Genomic DNA, 24,090 nt, shown 5'->3' with positions numbered 1-24,090 from the left:
ATCTAAAACTGGATCAGTTTTATGAGACTGAGGAATTGGATGGACAAATTTTTTACTTAGTCAACTTTAACTATAAATAGTGAGGTCTGTAGTTCTTCTAAATCAGAAAATTTTCTATGAACTTTAGTGTTGTTTTTCTGGTGAAAAATGAACTGGTTAATGGAATTCAGACACGCAGTCAAGCATCAGGCCACTTCTTGTCTGAGCCACATTTGTCAACACTGCATTACCACACTGACTTTAAAGAGGAAGACTAAGTGATGATTGGTGGAAACTGAACTGTATGGGAGAGTCTGGTGTTGTTCAAGACACGTTCAGTATGTACAACCTACTGGACTCTAATGTTCTTTAACTGAAAATATCATTCAGGTTGCCTGATTAAAACCTGTGAAAGATCTTTTAGTGCCTTATGTTGCCTCCACAGATGGTTCAGAAGGATCTGAGCCTTCACCTGACACATGTGAAGTACCTGATTCTAGAAACTGATCCCCGTTTCTGAAAGTACATATATTTTAGCATGTAGAAATTATACCTGACCCAATACCTCAATGAATAATAATTCTGCTTTTAAAAAGAGGAATCCAACGTAAGAACAAACTCAGGCCTTCTCAAAAGTCTAAACTGTTTTTCTTTTTCATGCACCTGCAGCAGCCAAGTTGCAATACTTGCTTCTAGAATGACTTTGACTACTGCTGGGTCCCATGGGAAAATATGACACGATGATAAAAAAGCAATACATGCAGGAAGTAACAAAGTACAGTGGGGCAAAAAAAAGTATTTAGTCAGCAACCGATTGTGATAGTTCCCCCACCTAAAATGATGACAGAGGTCAGTAATTTGCACCAGAGGTACACTTCAAACTGTGAGAGACAGAATGTGCAAAAAAAAAAACCCCCATGAATCCACATGGTAGGATTTGTAAAGAATTTATTCGTAAATCAGGGTGGAAAATAAGTATTTGGTCAATAAAAAAAATACAACTCAATACTTTGTAACATAACCTTTGTTGGCAATAACAGAGGTCAAACGTTTACTATAGGTCTTTACCAGGTTTGCACACACAGTAGCTGGTATTTTGGCCCATTCCTCCATGCAGATCTTCTCGAGAGCAGTGATGTTTTGGGGCTGTCGCCGAGCAACACGGACTTTCAACTCCCGCCACAGATTTTCTATGGGGTTGAGGTCTGGAGACTGGCTAGGCCACTCCAGGACTTTCAAATGCTTCTAACGGAGCCACTCCTTTGTTGCCCGGGCGGTGTGTTTTGGATCATTGTCATGTTGGAAGACCCAGCCTCGTTTCATCTTCAAAGTTCTCACTGATGGAAGGAGGTTTTGGCTCAAAATCTCACGATACATGGCCCCATTCATTCTGTCCTTAACACGGATCAGTCGTCCTGTCCCCTTGGCAGAAAAACAGCCCCATAGCATGATGTTTCCACCCCCATGCTTCACAGTAGGTATGGTGTTCTTGGGATGCAACTCAGTATTCTTCTTCCTCCAAACACGACGAGTTGAGTTTATACCAAAAAGTTCTACTTTGGTTTCATCTGACCACATGACATTCTCCCAATCCTCTGCTGTATCATCCATGTGCTCTCTGGCAAACTTCAGACGGGCCTGGACATGCACTGGCTTCAGCAGCGGAACACGTCTGGCACTGCGGGATTTGATTCCCTGCCGTTGTAGTGTGTTACTGATGGTGACCTTTGTTACTTTGGTCCCAGCTCTCTGCAGGTCATTCACCAGGTCCCCCCGTGTGGTTCTGGGATCTTTGCTCACCGTTCTCATGATCATTTTGACCCCACGGGATGAGATCTTGCGTGGAGCCCCAGATCGTGGGAGATTATCAGTGGTCTTGTATGTCTTCCATTTTCTGATGATTGCTCCCACAGTTGATTTTTTCACACCAAGCTGCTTGCCTATTGTAGATTCACTCTTCCCAGTCTGGTGCAGGTCTACAATACTTTTCCTGGTGTCCTTCGAAAGCTCTTTGGTCTTGGCCATGGCGGAGTTTGGAGTCTGACTGTTTGAGGCTGTGGACAGGTGTCTTTTATACAGATGATGAGTTCAAACAGGTGCCATTCATACAGGTAACGAGTGGGGGACAGAAAAGCGTCTTACAGAAGACGTTACAGGTCTGTGAGAGCCAGAGATTTTCCATGTTTGAGGTGACCAAATACTTATTTTCCACCCTAATTTACGAATAAATTCTTTACAAATCCTACCATGTGAATTCATGGATTTTTTTTTCACATTCTGTCTCTCACAGTTGAAGTGTACCTCTGGTGCAAATTACTGACCTCTGTCATCATTTTAAGTGGGGGAACTTGCACAATCGGTGGCTGACTAAATACTTTTTTGCCCCACTGTAGTTATTCTTTGACTGTGCAGTTGGTAAAACCCTAAGGAGAGGGAGGAGTCAGGAGGAGGGGACATAAGAACGAGAAGTGAGAAGTTCCTGGTTTACAAGTAAAAAAGAAAAGAAGCAACATTAACCCATCAGTGGCTCAAGATGAAAGTCTATCACATTTTGATCTGCTTCATCCTCCTGAGTGAGTAAATTCTCATCTCTAATATTCAGTGTTACTTGTCTTTCTTTTCTTAGGAATTAATCCTTAAGCTTTGTTCATTTTTAACCACTAACTGCTTAAGTCTTTTTTCATTTTATTTGTTCAAATTTGAAAATAGGTCAACAGTGAACCACAGCATACACCACTTCCAATGAGCATGCAGTACATTAAAAGTACAAGACAACATAATATAAAATTAATATAAACCTGTCAGAAATGAGTTTCACAACTGCTATGTGCTAGTTATGGTGTGTTCATTTCATCCCTGTTTTAGAAATTATTTTTCAGATCGCTGTTGTTTTTCCTCCAGTTTAAAAAGATAAACTCAGAATAATCTACAACTGCTCAAAAAACTTTTAATTAGAGTATAGCATCAAGTTAATTAAACCTCTGGCTTATTAATCTGATTAGTTAAGCAGCAGCGGGGGTATATTAATCAGTTTAAGCTGCTTTGACTTCTTCTATCTGCTGGCGTTCCATACCATGCAGGGGTCTGTCCTTTCATGATGGTTCTTCTCCTTGTGCCTCTTCGTTCTTGTGTTTTCTGCTGCCCTCAGGTAGGAAGCAGAAACACAAGGTCTTTTTGAGCAATGTACCTGTTTATCTTAGCCGCTATGATGCCTGAACAGAGCTTCCATGTGGTTCTGAGGCAGGTTCTGGCGGATCCTTGGGGATCAAGACTGTCCGGCCTTCAGTTAGCCATTCCAGACACTCATGAAGTGCAGTCAGATTCTTCAGCCAGTAGGTGTGAATCATGTTGGGGCGTAGTGATGTCCAGTTCTTTATGCTGCAGAACCTTTCTTGGATGTCTACCAATGTGATGGTTACTGGACCATGCTCGGGTCCAGTAACTTCAGTGCTCATGAGCATTGCAGTTATGTGTTGAGCACTTATCACATACGCTCTTCCAGTATTGCCTATGTCTCCAGCCTTGGTGGCGGTTTTTCTCATATTACATGGTGAAATAAAGTACACCTTAGATGTTCTGTGGAGAACAACTGGTTTATTCTCCTGCCTTCTATTTTTCTGGTATACCTCTTTGTTTCACAGTTTCCTGTATTTCTTAGGCACCTTCTTCATTGCACCTTTCTGCAGTCTAGTCTCATTCTCCATGGAGGGTACTGCTCCTTGTGGCTGATCACTCACTGATCACTGCTGCTATGGTCAGCTAGTTAGTCTCGGTAATCATCGCAGTGCTGCATTCACATCACATCTAGTAGATCCTCAGAGGGCACTTTACATAATCTTATTAATTGGCTACAGAGGTTGCAGGTTTTAAGCTTCTCCATGATGACATCTTGCAGGTCAGTTATTCTCTCACTCAATGCTCCATCTTCCATTGCACTTGGGCATTTTCTACCCAATCTTGGTTGATGATGATATCACCTCTCTGACCTGCATCCTGGCGCCCCCTTGCTGTAGCATTTGTGTTGTACCTCATCAATCTCTAGCCGTGACAGCAATTCCTTCTTCCGAATTTGGAACACTGAGCTACTAGTTGTTTCACCGTCAATCTTGATACTGGATATCGAAGATTCCAATAGGCTCCTTATCCTATTCATGTAACCCCTTCCCCAGGGGTGATCAGGTGTCAGGCCTAAGGACGCTTACTAGATACAGTAACCCATGACTCCTATTCCAAAACTCAACACACACACACACACACACACACACACACACACACACACACACACACACAAATTTTTTTTTTTCCAAGTTCACATGCTGAAACAATTGTAAAAGCCTGATTAAACAAAAGTACAAAAAGCTGAAGATGTCATCACAAACAAACTCAAATCCTAATTTCTTCTTCACAACCTTTTAACATAATCTTTATCAGTAGATGGTTTGTGTAGGGAAGGGTCACAAAGTTTTGATTTTTGCAAATTCAAATAATTAAGTGAAAATATAGCAAGTTTAACAACTAATTTTAAAACTTTATCACAATAAAATAAAGTAAATAATCTGTGTTCAATTAAATTACAAATATTATATTTTAATGTAGTATTTAACAGGACAATAGTAACTACTGATTGCTTATCTTTTTAACAGATCTTCAGGATGGAATCACTTGTCTTGCCAATCCAGAAACTCCCAACCATACAGAAATGGATGGACGAAACACCACAGGTGGATGTTGGGCTGTAGCACAGAACTCAGGGCCCAATATACAAGCATTCCCTGAGTGCCCATTCCTTTCTTTATTGATATCTTTTATGCATCTTCTGCTTTTGGGGGAATGGGTAAAATTCACTTCCTCTTGTTCTTGTTCATTATTATTATTATTATTATTATTATTATTGTTATATTTTGGCGGAATTTTAGCCATTTTCTGGTGCTTTACTTTTACTGATTTCTACTTGAGATTTTATAAAATGAAAGGATAAGCGGAAGCGAATGGATGGATGGATGGATTTTATAAAATGATCTGTGGTCAGTTCAAACACTTTCAACACCTATAAACTGTTTATAAAAAATATGGTTCAAGCATCATTGCTGCACTACTATTATTCATCTGTATTTCTTTTTTAATGTCAAACAGAAGTGAACTCAACAGATCTGGGCTTTAGTTTATCCACAACTACTTCAAGACCGCAGACCTCTCCATCCGTTCCGGTTAATGTCACTGGTTCAACAGCAGTGGACAACAGCACAGCAGTTGAGGGGGCGGTCCGCCTGGTAAATAGCATTCATGGCTCCTGCTCTGGCAGGGTGGAGATCCTCCACAGAGGCCAGTGGGGGACAGTGTGTGATGATTCTTGGGGCCTGGAGGATGCTCAGGTTGTATGTAGGCAGCTGGGCTGTGGTAGGGTCCTCTCTGCACCAACTAAAGCACGATTTGGACAAGGCACAGGGCCCATCTGGATGGATGAGGTGTCATGCACAGGCAGGGAATCCAACCTGTTTGAGTGTCGACACTCAGGGTTTGGATCTCACAACTGTGGCCACAGTGAAGATGCCGGTGTCATCTGTCAAGGTAAATTTGAGAAGGTGGCATCACTGAGGTTACATTTTTTTACTCTGTGTCTATGCTGTAAAGTTTATTATACAATAATAGAAATATTATGTTTTATTTACTTCAAACTGTGCTACCCACAGGTTTTGTTATATTAAATATTTTGTCATTAACCCTTTACAGCTGATCGGAGCGGGCACGCTCTGTTTTGCGTAACTATTTTTAAATCCCAGTAGCACTGCAACCACGTAAGCTAGCGCAAAAATTTTTTTTGCATATGAAACCGGAGGAGTTGTACTCACATCTTATGCCATCAGCTTGTCCTAGGTCACGGTTTCCTTCCACATAAAGCTTTGCAAAAACTGCATAAAAAGCGCTTGCAGGAACAAAAACATAATATTCCAGAAACACGCTGTGCCGGTCCGATCAGCTGTTCATAACAATTCCTACGTTGGAATAGACGTCAGCGCGAACTTTTGCATTTCCGCCATTACCTGCCCGAAACCGGAAGTGACGTCATTTTCGCGGAAATGTAGTCTTTTTTACTATCAGGCCCTCAGAGCCTATACTCGTCTTTTTAAAAGTTATCTTTGACTTTATGACTTTCTGTGTCGTTTCTGGGATGCTTAGGACTCATATTGCACTGCTGGAAATAGTTTATTTTGATGCATATGCTGCTTTTTTGCAAATTTGCAGTATAATATTTATTTTCGTTTTTCCTGCAGTGTATAAAAATTGGTGTATTTCAAAAATAAAACTATGAAGACACTCAAAATAAATTTCCTGTGGTGGGAAACTATTTTGTGCAACTTTTTTGTATTTACAGATTTGAGGGATAAGCCTCTTAAATTTCTCTAACTAGAAATATATGTTAAAAAACAAAAACGATTTTCAATTTTTTTTGTAGTTTATTGCACTTTTTTGCAATTTATGTAATTACTATGCACTTAATGAATACATATTATTAAAATCTGGGCTATAATGGTTGTATTGATGTATATCAACTTGAAATGCTCCCAAAAATGGCTCCACAGCAGGTAAAATATAATATAAGCTCTGGCGGACTTGGTTCTATGGTAGGTCTTAAAGGGTTAAATATCAATATTTATTAATCGTTAGAGCGCCACCTAATTGTAAGAGAACATATCATGTTATATACTTTGCCACACTCCTCCTCAGAAGCTGACTACATCCATCTCAAATGTGGTCAGAAAAAGACCTTGATTTTCCCTGAATGCAAAAATTATGGTATTCATATAATGATGTCCTCCTGTGGCAGACAATTCACCACAAAATATGAAGCTATTTTTATGGGAGAAGAAAAACTTGAATGTTCGTAATATTCATAACTGTTGGCCCTCATGAAATATTTCAGTGAAACAACCCAATCACTGCAATTTAGTTACAGTCATGAAATTTGGAGCATCAGTTATTATTGAAAACCAAAAAAAGGCTTCTTTGGGCAATAACCTAGACCCAGGAGGACGTCCACCATTATTAATTTAAGTTTATATTATACTGATGTTTCCATTATTGCCTCTTCCATTAACAAATTCATGGTGAATATTTAATAAGATCAAGATAATCTTTCATTCGTTTCATCTAAAGACTTTTTTTTAGTTTTTGTTGGGAGGGTTTCTCTGTGGCAGTACGACAAATGTCTTTAATTCACAATAGAACATAAAACTGTTAAAACTCAACTGTTAAAATTCAAATGTGTAATCTCAAATTTGTCTCTGAATTGATACATTTTAAATATGAGTACACGCTAACGGGTTAATTTTTAAATCTTGTTCTCAAACTGTTTTTGACAAAATTCCTTCAGCATCAGCGCACTATTATAATTGATTTGTATTTCTTCTTCAATTATAAACAGACCCTGGATCTCCTTATTCCACACCTGCTTCACTACCACAGACCTCTCCATCCACCCTGGTAGATGTCACTGGTTCAACAGCAGTGGACAACAGCACAGGAGTTGAGGGGGCGGTCCGCCTGGTAAATAGGGGTTACGGCTCCTGCTCTGGCAGGGTGGAGATCCTCCACATAGGCCAGTGGGGGACAGTGTGTGATGATTCTTGGGGCCTGGAGGATGCTCAGGTGGTATGTAGGCAGCTGGGCTGTGGTAGGGTCCTCTCTGCATCAGCTAATGCACGATTTGGGCAAGGCACAGGGCCCATCTGGATGGATGAGGTTGGATGCACAGGCAGGGAATCCAACCTATTCGAGTGTCGACACTCAGGGTTTGGATCTCACAACTGTGGCCACAGTGAAGATGCCGGTGTCATCTGTCAAGGTAAATTTGAGAAGGTGGCATCACTGAGGTTACATTTTTTTACTCTGTGTCTATGCTGTAAAGTTTATTATACAATAATAGAAATATTATGTTTTATTTACTTCAAACTGTGCTACCCACAGGTTTTGTTATATTAAATATTTTGTCATTAACCCTTTACAGCTGATCGGAGCGGGCACGCTCTGTTTTGCGTAACTATTTTTAAATCCCAGTAGCACTGCAACCACATAAGCTAGCGCAAAAATTTTTTTGCATATGAAACCGGAGGAGTTGTACTCACATCTTATGCCATCAGCTTGTCCTAGGTCACGGTTTCCTTCCACATAAAGCTTTGCAAAAACTGCATAAAAAGCGCTTGCAGGAACAAAAACATAATATTCCAGAAATACGCTGTGCCGGTCCGATCAGCTGTTCATAACACTTCCTACGTTGGAATAGACGTCAGCGCGAACTTTTGCATTTCCGCCATTACCTGCCCGAAACCGGAAAGTGACGTCATTTTCGCGGAAATGTAGTCTTTTTTACTATCAGGCCCTCAGAGCCTATACTCGTCTTTTTAAAAGTTATCTTGACTTTATGACTTTCTGTGTCGTTTCTGGGATGCTTAGGACTCATATTGAACTGCTGGAAATAGTTTATTTTGATGCATCTGCTGCTTTTTTGCAAATTTGCAGTATAATATTTATTTTCGTTTTTCCTGCAGTGTATACAAATTGGTGTATTTCAAAAATAAAACTATGAAGACACTCAAAATAAATTTCCTGTGGTGGGAAACCTATTTTGTGCAAATTTTTTGTATTTACAGTTTTGAGGGAATAAGCCTCTTAAAATTTCTCTAACTAGAAATATATGTTAAAAAACAAACCGATTTTCCATATTTTTTTTGTCGTTTATTTGCACTTTTTTGCAATTTATGTAATTACTATGCACTTAATGAATACATATATTAAAATCTGGGCTATAATGGTTGTACTTGATGATATCACCTTGAAATGCTCCCAAAAATGGCTCCACAGCAGGTGTTAAAAATATAATATAAGCTCTGGCGGACTTGTTCTATGGTAGGTCTTAAAGGGTTAAATATCAATATTATAAATCGTTAGAGCGCCACCTAATTGTAAGAGAACATATCATGTTATATACTTTGCCACACTCCTCCTCAGAAGCTGACTACATCCATCTCAAATGTGGTCAGAAAAGACCTTGATTTTCCCTGAATGCAAAAATTATGGGTATTCATATAATGATGTCCTCCTGTGGCAGACAATTCACCACAAAATATGAAGCTATTTTTATGGGAGAAGAACAAACTTGAATGTTCGTAATATTCATAACTGTTGGCCCTCATGAAATATTTCAGTGAAACAACCCAATCACTGCAATTTAGTTACAGTCATGAAATTTGGAGCATCAGTTATTATTGAAAACCAAAAAAAGGCTTCTTTGGGCAATAACCTAGACCCAGGAGGACGTCCACCATTATTAATTTAAGTTTATATTATACTGATGTTTCCATTATTGCCTCTTCCATTAACAAATTCATGGTGAATATTTAATAAGATCAAGATAATCTTTCATTCGTTTCATCTAAAGACTTTTTTTTAGTTTTTGTTGGGAGGGTTTCTCTGTGGCAGTACGACAAATGTCTTTAATTCACAATAGAACATAAAACTGTTAAAACTCAACTGTTAAAATTCAAATGTGTAATCTCAAATTTGTCTCTGAATTGATACATTTTAAATATGAGTACACGCTAACGGGTTAATTTTTAAATCTTGTTCTCAAACTGTTTTTGACAAAATTCCTTCAGCATCAGCGCACTATTATAATTGATTTGTATTTCTTCTTCAATTATAAACAGACCCTGGATCTCCTTATTCCACACCTGCTTCACTACCACAGACCTCTCCATCCACCCCGGTAGATGTCACTGGTTCAACAGCAGTGGATAACAACACAGGATTAAAGGGGGCGGTCCGCCTGGTAAATAGGATTTATGGCTCCTGCTCTGGCAGGGTGGAGATCCTCCACAGAGGCCAGTGGGGGACAGTGTGTGATGATTCTTGGGGCCTGGAGGATGCTCAGGTTGTATGTAGGCAGCTGGGCTGTGGTAGGGTCCTCTCTGCACCAACTAATGCACGATTTGGACAAGGCACAGGGCCCATCTGGATGGATGAGGTGTCATGCACAGGGAGGGAATCCAACCTATTCGAGTGTCGCCAGTCAAGGTTTGGATCTCACAACTGCGGCCACAATGAAGACGCTGGTGTCATCTGTGAAGGTAAATTTGAGAAGGCGGATGGACTCAAGTTTGTACCTGTTTGACTGTTTGTCCCCGATAAAATTTTAACTGAGAGGTTTTCAGTGACCAACTATTACACATTTATATTCACTTTATACTAAAATATTTTACCTACAGGCTCTTTGACATTGAATGCTTCAATTTTGTTAAACATTTAAAGTTGAAGGAATGTGGAGTTTAAACTGGGTAATTTGCAATGTTAATCTGCAGTTCATAGGGGCTCATTCTAAAATTATCATTGTATTCTTGCATTTCTTTATTTTTTGTATGTAATCCCTTTTATCACAGAAACTCAAAGGAATGTTCGCTTGGTTAATGGCAATTATGGCTCCTGCTCTGGCAGGGTGGAGATCCTCCACATAGGCCAGTGGGGGACAGTGTGTGATGATTCTTGGGGCCTGGAGGATGCTCAGGTGGTATGTAGGCAGCTGGGCTGTGGTAGGGTCCTTTCTGCATCAGCTAATGCACGATTTGGTGCGAGGCACAGGGCCCATCTGGATGGATGAGGTTGGATGCACAGGCAGGGAATCCAACCTATTCGAGTGTCGACACTTAGGGTTAGGATCTCACAACTGTGGCCACAATGAAGACGCTGGTGTCATCTGTGAAGGTAAATTTGAGAAGGTGGCATCACTGAGGTTACATTTTTTTACTCTGTGTCTATGCTGTAAAGTTTATTATACAATAATAGAAATATTATGTTTTGTTTACTTCAAACTGTGCTACCCACAGTTTTTGTTATATTAAATATTTTGTCATTAAATATCAATATTTATCTATCATTAGAGCGCCACCTAATTGTAAGAGAACATATCATGTTATATACTTTGCCACACTCCTCCTCAGAAGCTGACTACATCCATCTCAAATGTGGTCAGAAAAAGACCTTGATTTTCCCTGAATGCAAAAATTATGGGTATTCATATAATGATGTCCTCCTGTGGCAGACAATTCACCACAAAATATGAAGCTATTTTTATGGGAGAAGAAAAACTTGAATGTTCATAATATTCATAACTGTTGGCCCTCATGAAATATTTCAGTGAAACAACCCAATCACTGTAATTTAGTTACAGTCATGAAATTTGGAGCATCAGTTATTATTGAAAACCAAAAAAAGGCTTCTTTGGGCAATAACCTAGACCCAGGAGGACGTCCACCATTATTAATTTAAGTTTATATTATACTGATGTTTCCATTATTGCCTCTTCCATTAACAAATTCATGGTGAATATTTAATAAGATCAAGATAATCTTTCATTCGTTTCATCTAAAGACTTTTTTTTAGTTTTTGTTGGGAGGGTTTCTCTGTGGCAGTACGACAAATGTCTTTAATTCACAATAGAACATAAAACTGTTAAAACTCAACTGTTAAAATTCAAATGTGTAATCTCAAATTTGTCTCTGAATTGATACATTTTAAATATGAGTACACGCTAACGGGTTAATTTTTAAATCTTGTTCTCAAACTGTTTTTGACAAAATTCCTTCAGCATCAGCGCACTATTATAATTGATTTGTATTTCTTCTTCAATTATAAACAGACCCTGGATCTCCTTATTCCACACCTGCTTCACTACCACAGACCTCTCCATCCACCCCGGTAGATGTCACTGGTTCAACAGCAGTGGATAACAACACAGGATTAAAGGGGGCGGTCCGCCTGGTAAATAGCATTCATGGCTCCTGCTCTGGCAGGGTGGAGATCTTCCACAGAGGCCAGTGGGGGACAGTGTGTGATGATTCTTGGGACCTGAGGGATGCTCAGGTGGTATGTAGGCAGCTGGGCTGTGGTAGGGTCCTCTCTGCACCAATTAGTGAACATTTTGGTGCAGGCAGAGGGCCCATCTGGATGGATGAAGTGTCATGCACAGGCTGGGAATCCAACCTGTTTAAGTGTCTCCACTCAGGGTTTGGATCTCACAACTGCGACCACAAAGAAGACGCCAGTGTCATATGTGAAGGTAAATTTTAGCAGCTGGAGAGTTTATCTTACCAACATGGAAATACTATGTTACAGTTTTACCTACAAGTGTTATTGCATTAAATAGTTTTTCTTTCACAGCCCTTCTGTACCTGCTGCTTTTACTGTTGAGATGAAGTTTACATCTCAGCTGAGCTTTACTCATTTCAGGTTACTTCCTGCTCACTTTTCATTGAATCGTATTAGTTCCCCATCCACATCATCAGTTTTTAATGACACCGAGACTACTGAATTTAAGGTTATGGCTCTCTTCTCATTAATTGAGTTTAGTCTGCAGAGCATATTTTTGGAAAAATAATAATTAATTGTTTAGTTGTTTTTCTTTCTTCTTTCTTTTAGAATAAACGCTAGTATGTGCATACGAAACAACCCATTAAAATCCCTCCACCGTCCTGAGTCCACTGCAGCACAGTTCTGTGTAGGCTTTTTGGATTCTAGCACAGATTTATACAGTATATGGCATACCTGCTCCTCAACACACAACATAAGAAAGGTCAGTGGTAGACTCTCTCTATCACCCTTCATTCTTATTGAGAGTATAATTTATTTGCCAAAAAAAGACAAAATACAGAGCTTACTGATTATACTTTATTCTTGTAAATGCTTAATGCTAATCATACAATAATATCATTAAAGAAAATTAGTCTGACATGCTGAAAACGATATCTTATAGCCTAAAAAAAGATTTTTCACCCTCAATACACATGAAGCTTTCTTCAGCACAGCCTCTTAAGCAGGCTTTCTCTTTAAGTAGGCTTAATCTCCACCTCTACTGTGTTTTACAGATAGCTGTAGGCACTCACTGTTGTACCTCTTTCCTGACCTGTAAACTGCCTAAGCCTTCCCAAGTAGTTTCCCTTCCTTAGGAATGGCTTCTCGACAGCCACCCTTCCACCCTGCCTCCCCTTTTTTTGTTGAAACATGTAATTTTTCATAATTTTTTAAGAAAAGTGGCATGTTACAGCTAATAGGTTTTTAGGAATCACCTCGTTGCTACAAAATTACTATTTTGTGTCTGTCAAACTGTGCCATCATTGGCATTTTTTGTACATTCACCTACAGACATGGACAAAATTGTTGGTACCCTTCGGTCAATGAAAGAAAAACTCACAATGATCACAGAAATAACTTTAATCTGACAAAAGTAATAATAAATAAAAATTCAATGAAAGTCAGACATTGCTTTTCAACCATGCTTCAACTGAATTATTTAAAAAAATAAATGCATGAAACAGGCCTGGACAAAAATGATGGTACCCCTAGAAAAGAAGGAAAATAATGTGACCAAAGAGACTTGTTAATCCAAGGTGTGTCCACTAATCAGCATCACAGGTGTCTACAATCTTGTAATCAGTCAGTAGGCCTATATATAGAACTCCAGGTAGTCACTGTGTTGTTTGGTGACATGGTGTGTACCACGCTCAACAAGTTGTGGGTGCCATCATTTTTGTCCAGGCCTGTTTCATGCATTTTATTTTTTAAATAATTCAGTTGAAGCATGGTTGAAAAGCAATGTCTGACTTTCACTGGGTAAGATTTATAGAATTTTTATTTATTGATACTTATGTCAGATTAAAGTTATTTCTGTTACCATTGTGAGTTTTTCTTTCATTGACTGAAGGGTACCAACAATTTTGTCCATGTCTGAAACTAAATGAGAACAAATGCTTTTCTTTGTTCTCAGACACTTTTCTTTCCAAGCTCCTTAGACTACAATGACCTGGATTACTGAGAACCTTCACAGACATAAATGAGAACAAATGTGTTTTGCGACTGTCCGCTAGTAACAAAGTGCCTAGAGATGCAATTAAAATTGATTCTTCACTAGGTTAATCGTTATGTAGAGACACAACAGCAGTTCGTCCCTTAACTTAGTAGCATTTTTATGCTTAAATAATTCATAGATGAGTTCTAAGTGGCTTAACTAACACAAATATCTGACTACTTTGCTTAATAAAAACAGTGAATATAACAAGAGTTGTATGTTATCCATGTAATGTCCTTTGAGTCTGTTTTTTTTTTTTTTGTCATGCTGACAGTGTTTTGATTGTGTATACTGTCTAGATGCACGTGTGTTTTTGAATGTGACTGGCACATACGTATGTGACTTTACTGCATTTTCTTATCTTTATCTACAATAAATTACACAAAATATAAAAATGAAATTAAAAAAAGCAGGTGAAACTGTTTGATTCTCAGGAAGTGTTTTTATTTGTGTTGTTAAATATCTCAATTCTTTGATCTCTGGGCTGAAGGAAGAACAAAACTCTGTGTTTAATGCTCAATCAACAATCTCTTTATTCCATACAACACTTTGAGCATTACATCCACATTCTTTCTCTCTCTCAGTGAGCCTAAGTTACGACCTTGGTTTCCTGTAGGATATGTTTTGTTCTTTCTAATCAGAAAAGGAAGGCCATGATTCTACACAAACAGCATTTCTTATAACTCAGCAGTATAATGAATAATAAAACAGTGTAATGATTTCACAATCTTTAATCCAAGGCATAATGTGGCCTATAGCCGTATAATGATTCAACTATTATTTGATTAGAAGCATAAGGTGGCATAAGATATTATAATAATCTCACAATTCCCCTTTTGATCTCTTTTTAAAGAGATCACTTACATCTTACAATCCAGCGTTGCAAGGTCCATTTCTTCTTGCCCCTGAGGCCATCTGTCCCCCTTTAACGGGACATATGTGGGATGACCGCTGTGTTTGGGCAATTCAAATGCCAGAAAAATAATGGTTACAACAACAACAGTAGTTACAGATAACACTCCCATCACTCGCCAGTTCTCCCCCAGCTTTAGTTTCCCCCCACCCTCATCATGGTGCTACCTTAAGCCTTCAAACGTACTCAGGCTAGAACCTCTGTCCGAGGAGCTTTTGACCTTTATTTTATTTCTGCAGCTACCAGTGTCTTCCAGTCGGGTGATTCTCTGCTGTTCTTCTTTCTTCAACGTCAGGGGTTGACTACCCTTCGGTTCGTTGCATAGATCAGGGGATTTATCCTGCCCCTCTGGCCGAGATCTATGTGTTTTGGGGTCCCAGCCGTGTCCCCCTTTTTTGGTCAGAGCCTTTCGGACCTCCTTGGTCTGGTCCTTCTGGATTTTCCCCAACCCCTTCGTGGTTATTGCTGTGGTTCTGGGATCCTCTCGAGGTGAATAGCAGGGCCCCAAACGGCACGACCCTTGACCCCAATTGCTGTCTTGGCAGTCTCTCCAACACCGGACGTCTGCAATGCCGCTCCTTAAATAGCTGCCTGATGCTCCACGTGTGTGAAGTCAAAGTCAAAGTAAACTTTATTGTCATTTCTGCTATATACAGTACAGTGTATAGAGAGACGAGACAATGAGGCTCCAGTCCGATTCAGTGCAAAAGAACAACAACAAATAAGTAAGAATAAATATATATACACTTTGAGGTAAAAAGGGTTAATAACAGTAAAATTTACAATTTAAAAATTGAGATTTAAAGTGACTTTGAAGTGGTTTAAATTACCCATGTAGCAGCTTTACAGATTACAGTGTGAAATAGAGTAACCATCATGAGCAGGATTCCTGAGAGTAGGATTGTCCATAGAGCAGCATCTGTATTTACAAAGGCAGTGATATGTGGAGTCCAATAGAGACAGTTAGTGGTTTGAGTGGGTGTGTCAGGGAGACCCAAGGCTCACAGCCCCACCCGCCTGCTCCAAAGGGGAGCGACATTAAAGAAAAAGATGAAATGAAAGTTTTTAACATTACCTGGATGTTGTTTTATTGCTTTCTAGCAAAATAAAGGTTGCCTTCAGAGAATCATTTTATTGTCCTTAGCGTTAGAACAAGTTTTTTAGACAGTAGAAATGGAAATAAGTGTGTAGGTGTTATTACAGTTAGAGAAGGTGGTAATCTACACTGTCACAAAAGGCAATAAATGAATAACAATTGTGATTACATGAACTCCAAAAAGTGTACAATTGTATGTGTGTGTGTTGAGGGGGGGGGGGGGGGTGATTGCTTTGAAGAAAGGACCTTATCTTAAAAGAGAAGTGACAAATTAAACCGTCAGATTAACCATAGGTATGAAAGTCTGCCATGCTTTGGTGTCCTTCATCTTCCTTGGTGAATAAATTCTCACTTTTTTTTCTTGTTCTTAGTATTGGGGTTTTTTTGGTTTCTTTTTTATTTCTAGTTGATAACTAAGTTTGAGTTTTTTGTTGAGCAGTTGTACTAATAAACTGTTTCATTGTTTCCTTATTCTTTATCAGTCTTTTATATGTTCTGGGTTTCTGTGGTTAAACACAGTTGGAAATGAGTCACTTAACTGCTCCTTCCATAATTCTTCTTCTGCCACTACAATCTGGAATATTAAATATTTAGGTATTAATGTCTCTCCTAAGCTTTCAGACTTAACTAAATTAAACCACATCCCACTTCTAAAGAAAGTAGAAGGCGATTTGACTAGATGGAAATCTCTACCCATATCACTCATGGGAAGGGTCGCCACTATAAAAATGATGACCTTGCCAAAAATAAATTACTTCTTTTTAATGATCCCGAACAAACCATCACAAGATTGGTTCAGATCTCTGGATTCGTATATTTCTAAATTCCTTTGGAAAGATAAACCCCCGTGTATCAGCTTAGAAACGCTTCAAAGAACCAAGGATAAAGGAGGATTAGATCGGCCTAATTTTCAACAATATTTCTTAGCCAACAGGCTTCAGTACATCTCAGGATGATTAAAACGTACCTTCTTAGATGAGCCCTGGCTAGATGTTGAACAGGCACTATGCAATAATCTAGGGATTTCAGACCTACCATTTATCAGCTCAAACATCAAAAGACATGAATGCTTTAAAAGCATCAACATCAGCTCTTCTCTGACAGCATGGTGGGAGTTTCTAAAAAAACCCGGAGTCTTCATTAATCCCATGCAGACGTACACCTGTCTGAAATAACCCTGACATATTACAAAACAATAATGTGATTATTGGCAGGTAGCTCCATGCCCTCCTGGGGTTTAAATGCACCTTAGAACACACATGCATCAACACTACATATGAGCGGGCGGAGGGAGGTTTGGAGTCTTCTCACACCCCCGTTCTCTGCGCCCTGTTGGAGCAAGGGGGCTGGGAGGAGAAGTTGGCCGTCCGATTGGGGTCTGGAATGTGGGGCCTCCCTGCTGCTGCCGAGGCAGTCTTCTTCTCTCCACCCCAGGGAAAAGGGTAACACTACCTGGGTCTTGGTGCAGTTTCCCCCTCCGGGGGCAAGGGTACCTTTTTTAAGTAAAATCCATAATAGGTCAAAGTATAGTAAGTAATAGATAGAAGTACTGAATTATCAGGGACCTATCAGAAAAAAATACATTATATTCAGGGGTGCAAATAAGTGGTCTGCATGTGCGCATTCGCTGTCAAAATAAAAGATGCGCACCAGATAAGAAATTGCAACGCGTGTTTGCGTACATACAAAAGGCACTGTTTTTGTCCGCTAGAGTGGGATTTTCACGGCATATTCTGCACCACATCTCTGTGCGTTCATCATTTGTTTGAAGCCAGCTCACCTACAGCAACCACTTTTCCGGGAATAGGCACTTATTTTATGGTGGAGGAACACCAAAGTAATTGCTTAAAGGAGCTTGCTTCTTCGACATCTTTAAGAGTTCTAAACAAATGTCTGTCCTCCTCCAGAAAATCTTATGTACGCAAACGCGCGTTGCAACTTCTTATCTGGTGCGCGTCTTTTATTTTGACAGCGAATGCGCACCTGCAGACCACTTATGTGCACCCCTGATTATATTCTAGTACTTTAACACGATTTAAATGATTTTAACTTGTGATTATCATTTTGTATTTAATTGCATTTTTTATTTTTCAGTCATCACATGCACATTGCATTATTTGTGTGCAACTTTACTGTTATATGAGTTAACTTTTAGGATAGAGGACTTAAATTTGTTCTGTTAAGTGCCAGCTGGGATGCCTCCTCATTTGGTTCTGATTCCAGTTGATAGGATCACCATCTTATTCATCTTACTGGTGGCTCTGCAAGAAGAGAAGGTCGGAGAAATCCAAAGGTAAGCTGAAAGTCAACATGCACCATGTTTTTGTGTTTTAATTCACTTCAAAGGACATTACATTGAATTTTGTTTCGTAGAGATTATCCCCAACTTTAAACCCCCTTAGCTTAAGTTTTTCTAGTAAAATTTAGCAATAGACAACATACACCCAGATGTGGAAGTTGGACTATAAAATTTCAAGAATTAAGTCAAGTGGGACTACATTGCATTGCAATGAACACAACTGTAAGGATCAGGTTATGCTTCCCCATTCTGTAACCACAGCACCAGATGTTAGTTTGTGACTCAGAGCACTGACTGGTTATAGCTATTGATGGGGCTGAGGTTCCTGGTATACAATAAAGTACAGCACTGCATGTTGAGTGTTTGTTTTTTTTATTGATATTTTATTGACAGTTGCAGCAGCTTTTCAGCTGCCTGCCTCTGCTACATGCCATACACAGTTAAGTCATCAGATCAGGGTCAGCCTCTCCTGACACCAAACCCGGAACCCACTGCTCCACCTCTGTCCTGCAGCTGAGCTGCAAACCACAACCTGCCAAAGTAGCATTTTCTTTTCCAGTCATAATTCTTTCAATTCCTGAAATGTAGTTCTTTACTGGAACATACACACACCAGAGCTCAACAGGAAGAAAAAAGGCTGAATATCTATACTGTTGTGGATTGGGTAATAAAATGTTGCCACACCATTTCATGGAAATGAAACTAAGAAATAAAAAGCAAAAAAATATATATATTTGGCAGGTTAGTCCATTCTGCTGAAATTTCATTGCAGCATTACAAATTGTTTTTATGGCCCCCATCGGCTCGTACGCATAACTGTATGTCAGGGCATGCTTTTAATGAGACAATGAATGATGTCCTATAGAATGTCCTCCCAGATGTGGACCAGAATCAGAACCAGAAAGGGTTTTATTGCCAAATGTTGAGCAGGTTTCCAACATTAGGAAATTGCTGCAGTGCTTCAGTGCAAACATAGTGTCATAAATTACTCTTAAATAGACGTGAAAAAAAGAACAATAAGAATAAGAATTAAAAGTGCTAAGTAGATAGATATATACATGAGTGCAGGTGGTGATCAGTGCCAAACATGGAATGATGCAGTGAACACAGCGTAGGGTCATGTGTTAGTGGTGCCAACAGTCATACGGTTATTGTTCATGTGTCCAACAGCAGAGGGGAAGAAACTGTTCTTATGGCGAGAGGTTCTGGTGCGAATGGACTGGAGCCTCCTGCCTGAGGGGAGCAGGTCAAACAGACTGTGTCCAGGGTGAGAAGGGTCAGCTGAGATCCGAGCTGCACGCCCCAGTGTCCTGGAGGTGTACAGGTCCTGCAGAGATGGGAGTCTGCAGCCAATCACCTTCTCAGCACCTTCTCAGCAGACCAAGGCATCCTGATACCTAATGGCAGAAAGGGTGGGCTTGCCAAGCCTGTAGTGTTATGTGCTTTCCTCCATGGATAGGCCTCCTCAGACCATCACTGACCCACCACCAAACAGGTCATTTTGAATGATGTTACAGGCAGATGTCTATGGCTTCTTCAGACCCTTTTACATTTGTCACATGTGACCAGGGTGAACCCACTCTCATAGTTAGAAAATGCAGGAGGTGTCACGGGGCCGAGTGGCCTGTACTGAACAGGACTCGGGTGCAGAAACCCAGAGCAGAGACAGCAGATGATGTAACAATTTATTAGGCTTAAGTGCAAAAAAGAAAACGTAGCAAAGACAAAAAACACAATAAGACGTGGAGTTTGACGAGGCGTGGCCTGGGGAACGTGGCTAGGGCGAGGGAATGAGGCCTGAGATGCGGAGTGGAGCTGAGCAGGGAACAGTCACACTGAAGAGAGAAGATAGAGGAGTTAGGGAGGTAGTGGAGACAGCTCTGAAGTGGCCAGTTGTAAGAGTAGCAATTCTTACTTGCAGTAGGGGACATGGAGTGTTGAGAGGGGGGTGATGAGAATCCAGGGGAGGCTGAGTGGCGTGGAAAGGCTGACCTGAGATCCGGGGCTTCAGATGGAGTGTGATGGCAGGAGGGCAGGCAGGTGAGGCACAGAGAGATTTTCAGAATGATTGCTTGGTATCCTGAGTCCGGAGGTGGCGCGTGAGCCAAGGTGAATACAGCAAATGTGTTAATGACGAACTGGCAGTGAATGAACATCAACGTGTGGTTTAAATCCCTCTGGCTTGATTGCCTGCAATAGGCTCCAGGTGTGCAGGAGCTGGAGTTGGCCCTGCCCAGGGGCGGATCCCAGGTCAGTTCAGGAGCCTTATGGAAATTCCACCCACCCACCGCAGACCATGACAGGAGGTTACTAATGGATATTCCAATTCCAGTACTGTAAATGCTAATCAGGTTCCACAGAACACAGGGCCCACGAGAGGACACTGGACCCTCAGGCCACCCTTGTGAAGTCCATTTCTGAATCTTTAATTAGAGACATTCACACTAGTGGCTGTTGGAGTTAATTTTTTAAGGCTCTGACATTGCTCATCCTGTTCCTCCATCAGCAGGATGGGTTAAGGAACTTCTATGGCTCTGTCGAGCTCAGAGAATTGTATTAGTCAAACAGCTAACAGATCATCTGCAGAGGAATGGCTTATTTGAAGAGTTTCTGTGCGTTCTTCCACGCACAGAGATGCCTTATCTCTGTCATTTCTGTGCGTGTCCTGCTAGACCTCAAGCGCAGCTTTCGAAACTGTTGACCATAATGTTCTATTATTACAGAGTGCCATCTAAAATTTCCTCAGAAGTCAATGTGCCATATGATCGCATTAGCAATAAATGTAATAACGCTTTATATTAACAGTTACACACTATATAGAACAACTTTATAGAATTATATTTGTTCGCAGATTTTGGCAGCTATCAGCGAATAGTTATCATCTATTTTGAAACAAAAAAAAGACACTTTTTATCCATAACAAGAACTCATAACAGCAAATGAACTGTACAACAGAAAATACAAATGCTATTTATGATCACAACAATGATAAAAAATAAATAAACTGGGCCAATAGGGCAGGTTTGTTAATACAGGGATACACATGTTATTGTGATCTCTAGTCTCCCACTCAGAGACACAGGTCTCCAAGTGTCCAGCATTCAGACAGCTGCCTGAGGACACTCATGTGAGAGAAAATCTGCTCACACAGATATGTAGAGCCAAATACTGTCAATAAAGCCTCTGCAATGTTCTGAAGACAGTTAAACTTCTCAAGTAGTGATGTCCAGCAGGTGAAAATGCAAGCACCATGAACACGCACAGCTGTGGATTCCAGCTGCGTTCGCAGTTCTGAAAACGTTGACCCCCACAGAGTGGAGCTTTTCAGTTCAATCAGCTGCAATTCGATGTTAGCCAGTTAATGCGAGACAAATCCAGCTGCTCATTAAAGCTTTCTGGTTTGATCAGAAAAGAAAAAATTGGTCAATACATATGAAAGTCCCAAAAATGCATTGTGAATTCTGTCTCGAGTCTACGGATGTATCCGTGTATTTCCGTGGTGCTGATGCTGCGCTGAACAGACAGCTCTCTGAGGCATTTGAAGTGTTGGAATGTGGAAATTTCAACATCGCTTGAAATAACTACCAGCTTGCAACGTCCCTCTCACCGGTAGGCTAAGTTATTTTTAGCCAATTACAAGTTGAATCTGGTAGTTGGAGTTGTTAGCTGAGATACCGTCATTAAGAAGCGGCACAACTAATGTGTCTGTGCAAGCTAATTTGCGATGTGCACCACTGGCCATTTATTTTTTAATGCACTTTCTCAGATTAATTCACTGCGTGTCTGGAATGGGGCAAAAAAATCAGCCCGGGCATTTTGACTAGAGACCGGCCCGCCAGGTGTTATAGGAAAAGCCATAAAACCTTCTAATGAAAACAAACGCTGTTGTGACAGTGATGTACACTGTCTTGTTGTTATATGTATGATTTCTACACATTTTATGTCAGATAAAAACTTTGGTTGTAAGATTCAGATAATTATTTATTAAAAGCTAGACATTTTAAATGACAATAAGAAAGAAAAGTATTTCTTTGTGCCCCCCTCTCCCTGTTAATGCCCTACCTGGCCCCCTGGCAAAACTTTGCTAGACCCGCCCCTGCAGTTACCAGCTGTCAGCTACTTAGAAAAGGATCCTGGTGTTATTTGTCTCTCAGAAACAGTTCATAACTTCCCTTCAACTCATTCATGTCACCTAAAAGGTAAACCTGTTTCTCCATCACCTGTTCAGCTCTGATGATTCAGTAAGAATCCTGGTTTCATCTTCATGTTTCCCTCTCAACACATATCCAAACCGATATCATGACCAGCAGCTTTTACAGCTGTGGCTCCAGCAAACATCAGCTGATACTAGAAATTAATATTAAATAAATTCTAACAACAGCTGATCAAGCTTAAATGTGCTGCTGTTGTTTAGCGCAACATCCGCTGGTTTCTTCTTTCAGTTCATTTCATTTAAAACACAATAATTTCATGTCATATGTAATTCTTCATATTGGCACTCCTACTAGCTAGTGACCATTTTTAATATTTTCTTAGCTGAGAATATAAAGCCTATTTGCAAAATGTTACTGTCACGGCTGGGGCAGCAGTCATGTGGCGATGGGAAGGAGGATCCAAGTAACAGACAGCAGCGGTGATGTGAATGAGTTTATTTACAGTGCGCAAAACATAATAAAAGCAAGGGCTGAACTAAACATAAACCTAAACTGGGAGAACTAATAAACAAAACTGAAAACATAAGGACACCAGAGGACACACGGGAAAGGCACGGAGAAAGCAGGGCAGAGAGACGTGGAGGTGACCAAAGTACACAGATTAATATTGAGTTACACAGACGACGCGACGTCGTTATTTGAACCTCTGTTGATTTTGTAAGTTTGCTCACTAACAAAGAAATGATTTGTCTATAATTTCAATGGTAGGTTTATTTGAAGAGTGAGAGACCAAACAATAACAAAAAAACGTATTTCAAAAAAGTTATAAATTGCATTTTCATGAATGAAATAAGTATTTGATCCCTTTTCAAAACGTGCTTTAGTACTTGGTGTCAAGACCTATAGCAATCACAGAGACTACTGACATGTCTTGTAGTTGGCCACACATTTTGCACACATCTCAGGGGGAATTTTGTCCTACTCGTCTTTGCAGAACCTCTCCAAGTCATTAATGTTTTAGGGCTGATGTTTGGCGACTCAAACCTGCAGCTCCCTTTTTCTATGGGATTAAGGTCTAGAGACTGACTGGACTACCCCAAGACCTTTTTCTCGATCCAATCCTTGGGCCAGTCTTTGTTGCCTTGGCCGTGTGTTTTGGATCATTGTCAAATGATCTAAAACTGGATCAGTTTTGGATCATTGTAGACTGAGGTATTGGATGGATTTATTTGTTGCTGTTACGTGCCAGGACTCGTGGATGACTAGCTGCTGGGAGTCCTGTGCCAGCCTTCTTTTATGCAGATCACAGTGTGCCAGACTTCACGGACGATTGGCTGCCTGGAGATCCCATGACCACTCCATGACCAATTGACTGGCTGATTGTCTGCACCTGGGAGTATAAAAGGCTGAAGATCCTTCACACTATAGGGAACTGCTGCTCTGAAGTGAACCTGCAATGGCCTCCTCGTCTGCTTTGCATGTGAAGCTTGTTTGTTAAACCTGTTTGCTGTGTTGCTCTTTGCTTAAACCTGGTATACAGCTGAACTTAGTTTCATTAGTTTTGTGATTCTGGCTTGCCTTAGTTAACCCTTAGCTTTTATTTTGTGTGCTGCCAGCTTGCCTTAGTTAACCCTTAGCTTTTACTCTTGCCTGTTCTTTTCATTGTGTATTAACCCTCTACTGCATGACTTTTTAATTTTGGGGGAAAAAACATTTCTCCCTATTTTGGGGGAGCTTTAGGGTCCCTAATAATAT

At 40.2% G+C, this 24,090-nt stretch overlaps 1 protein-coding gene across 6 annotated transcripts in view; it reads left to right on the top strand.

Moving 5' to 3' along the window:
* The window catches only part of LOC120737309 (deleted in malignant brain tumors 1 protein-like), a 68,086-nt gene that overhangs the window by 22,640 nt on the left and 21,356 nt on the right, over window positions 1–24,090 (top strand). For all 6 annotated transcript variants that reach the window (XM_040037927.1, XM_040037922.1, XM_040037926.1 and 3 more), the window contains exon 5: window positions 7,403–7,822. In XM_040037927.1, the coding sequence (XP_039893861.1) occupies window positions 7,403–7,822 (420 nt within the window). The remainder of the gene's footprint in view (window positions 1–7,402; window positions 7,823–24,090) is intronic.

Source organism: Simochromis diagramma, unplaced genomic scaffold, assembly GCF_900408965.1.
Source record: "Simochromis diagramma unplaced genomic scaffold, fSimDia1.1 OVJJ01000061.1, whole genome shotgun sequence".
NCBI classification, from domain to species: domain Eukaryota; kingdom Metazoa; phylum Chordata; class Actinopteri; order Cichliformes; family Cichlidae; genus Simochromis; species Simochromis diagramma.
Note: the sequence above shows the minus strand (reverse complement) of the source record. Positions and strands in the feature narration are given on the sequence as shown.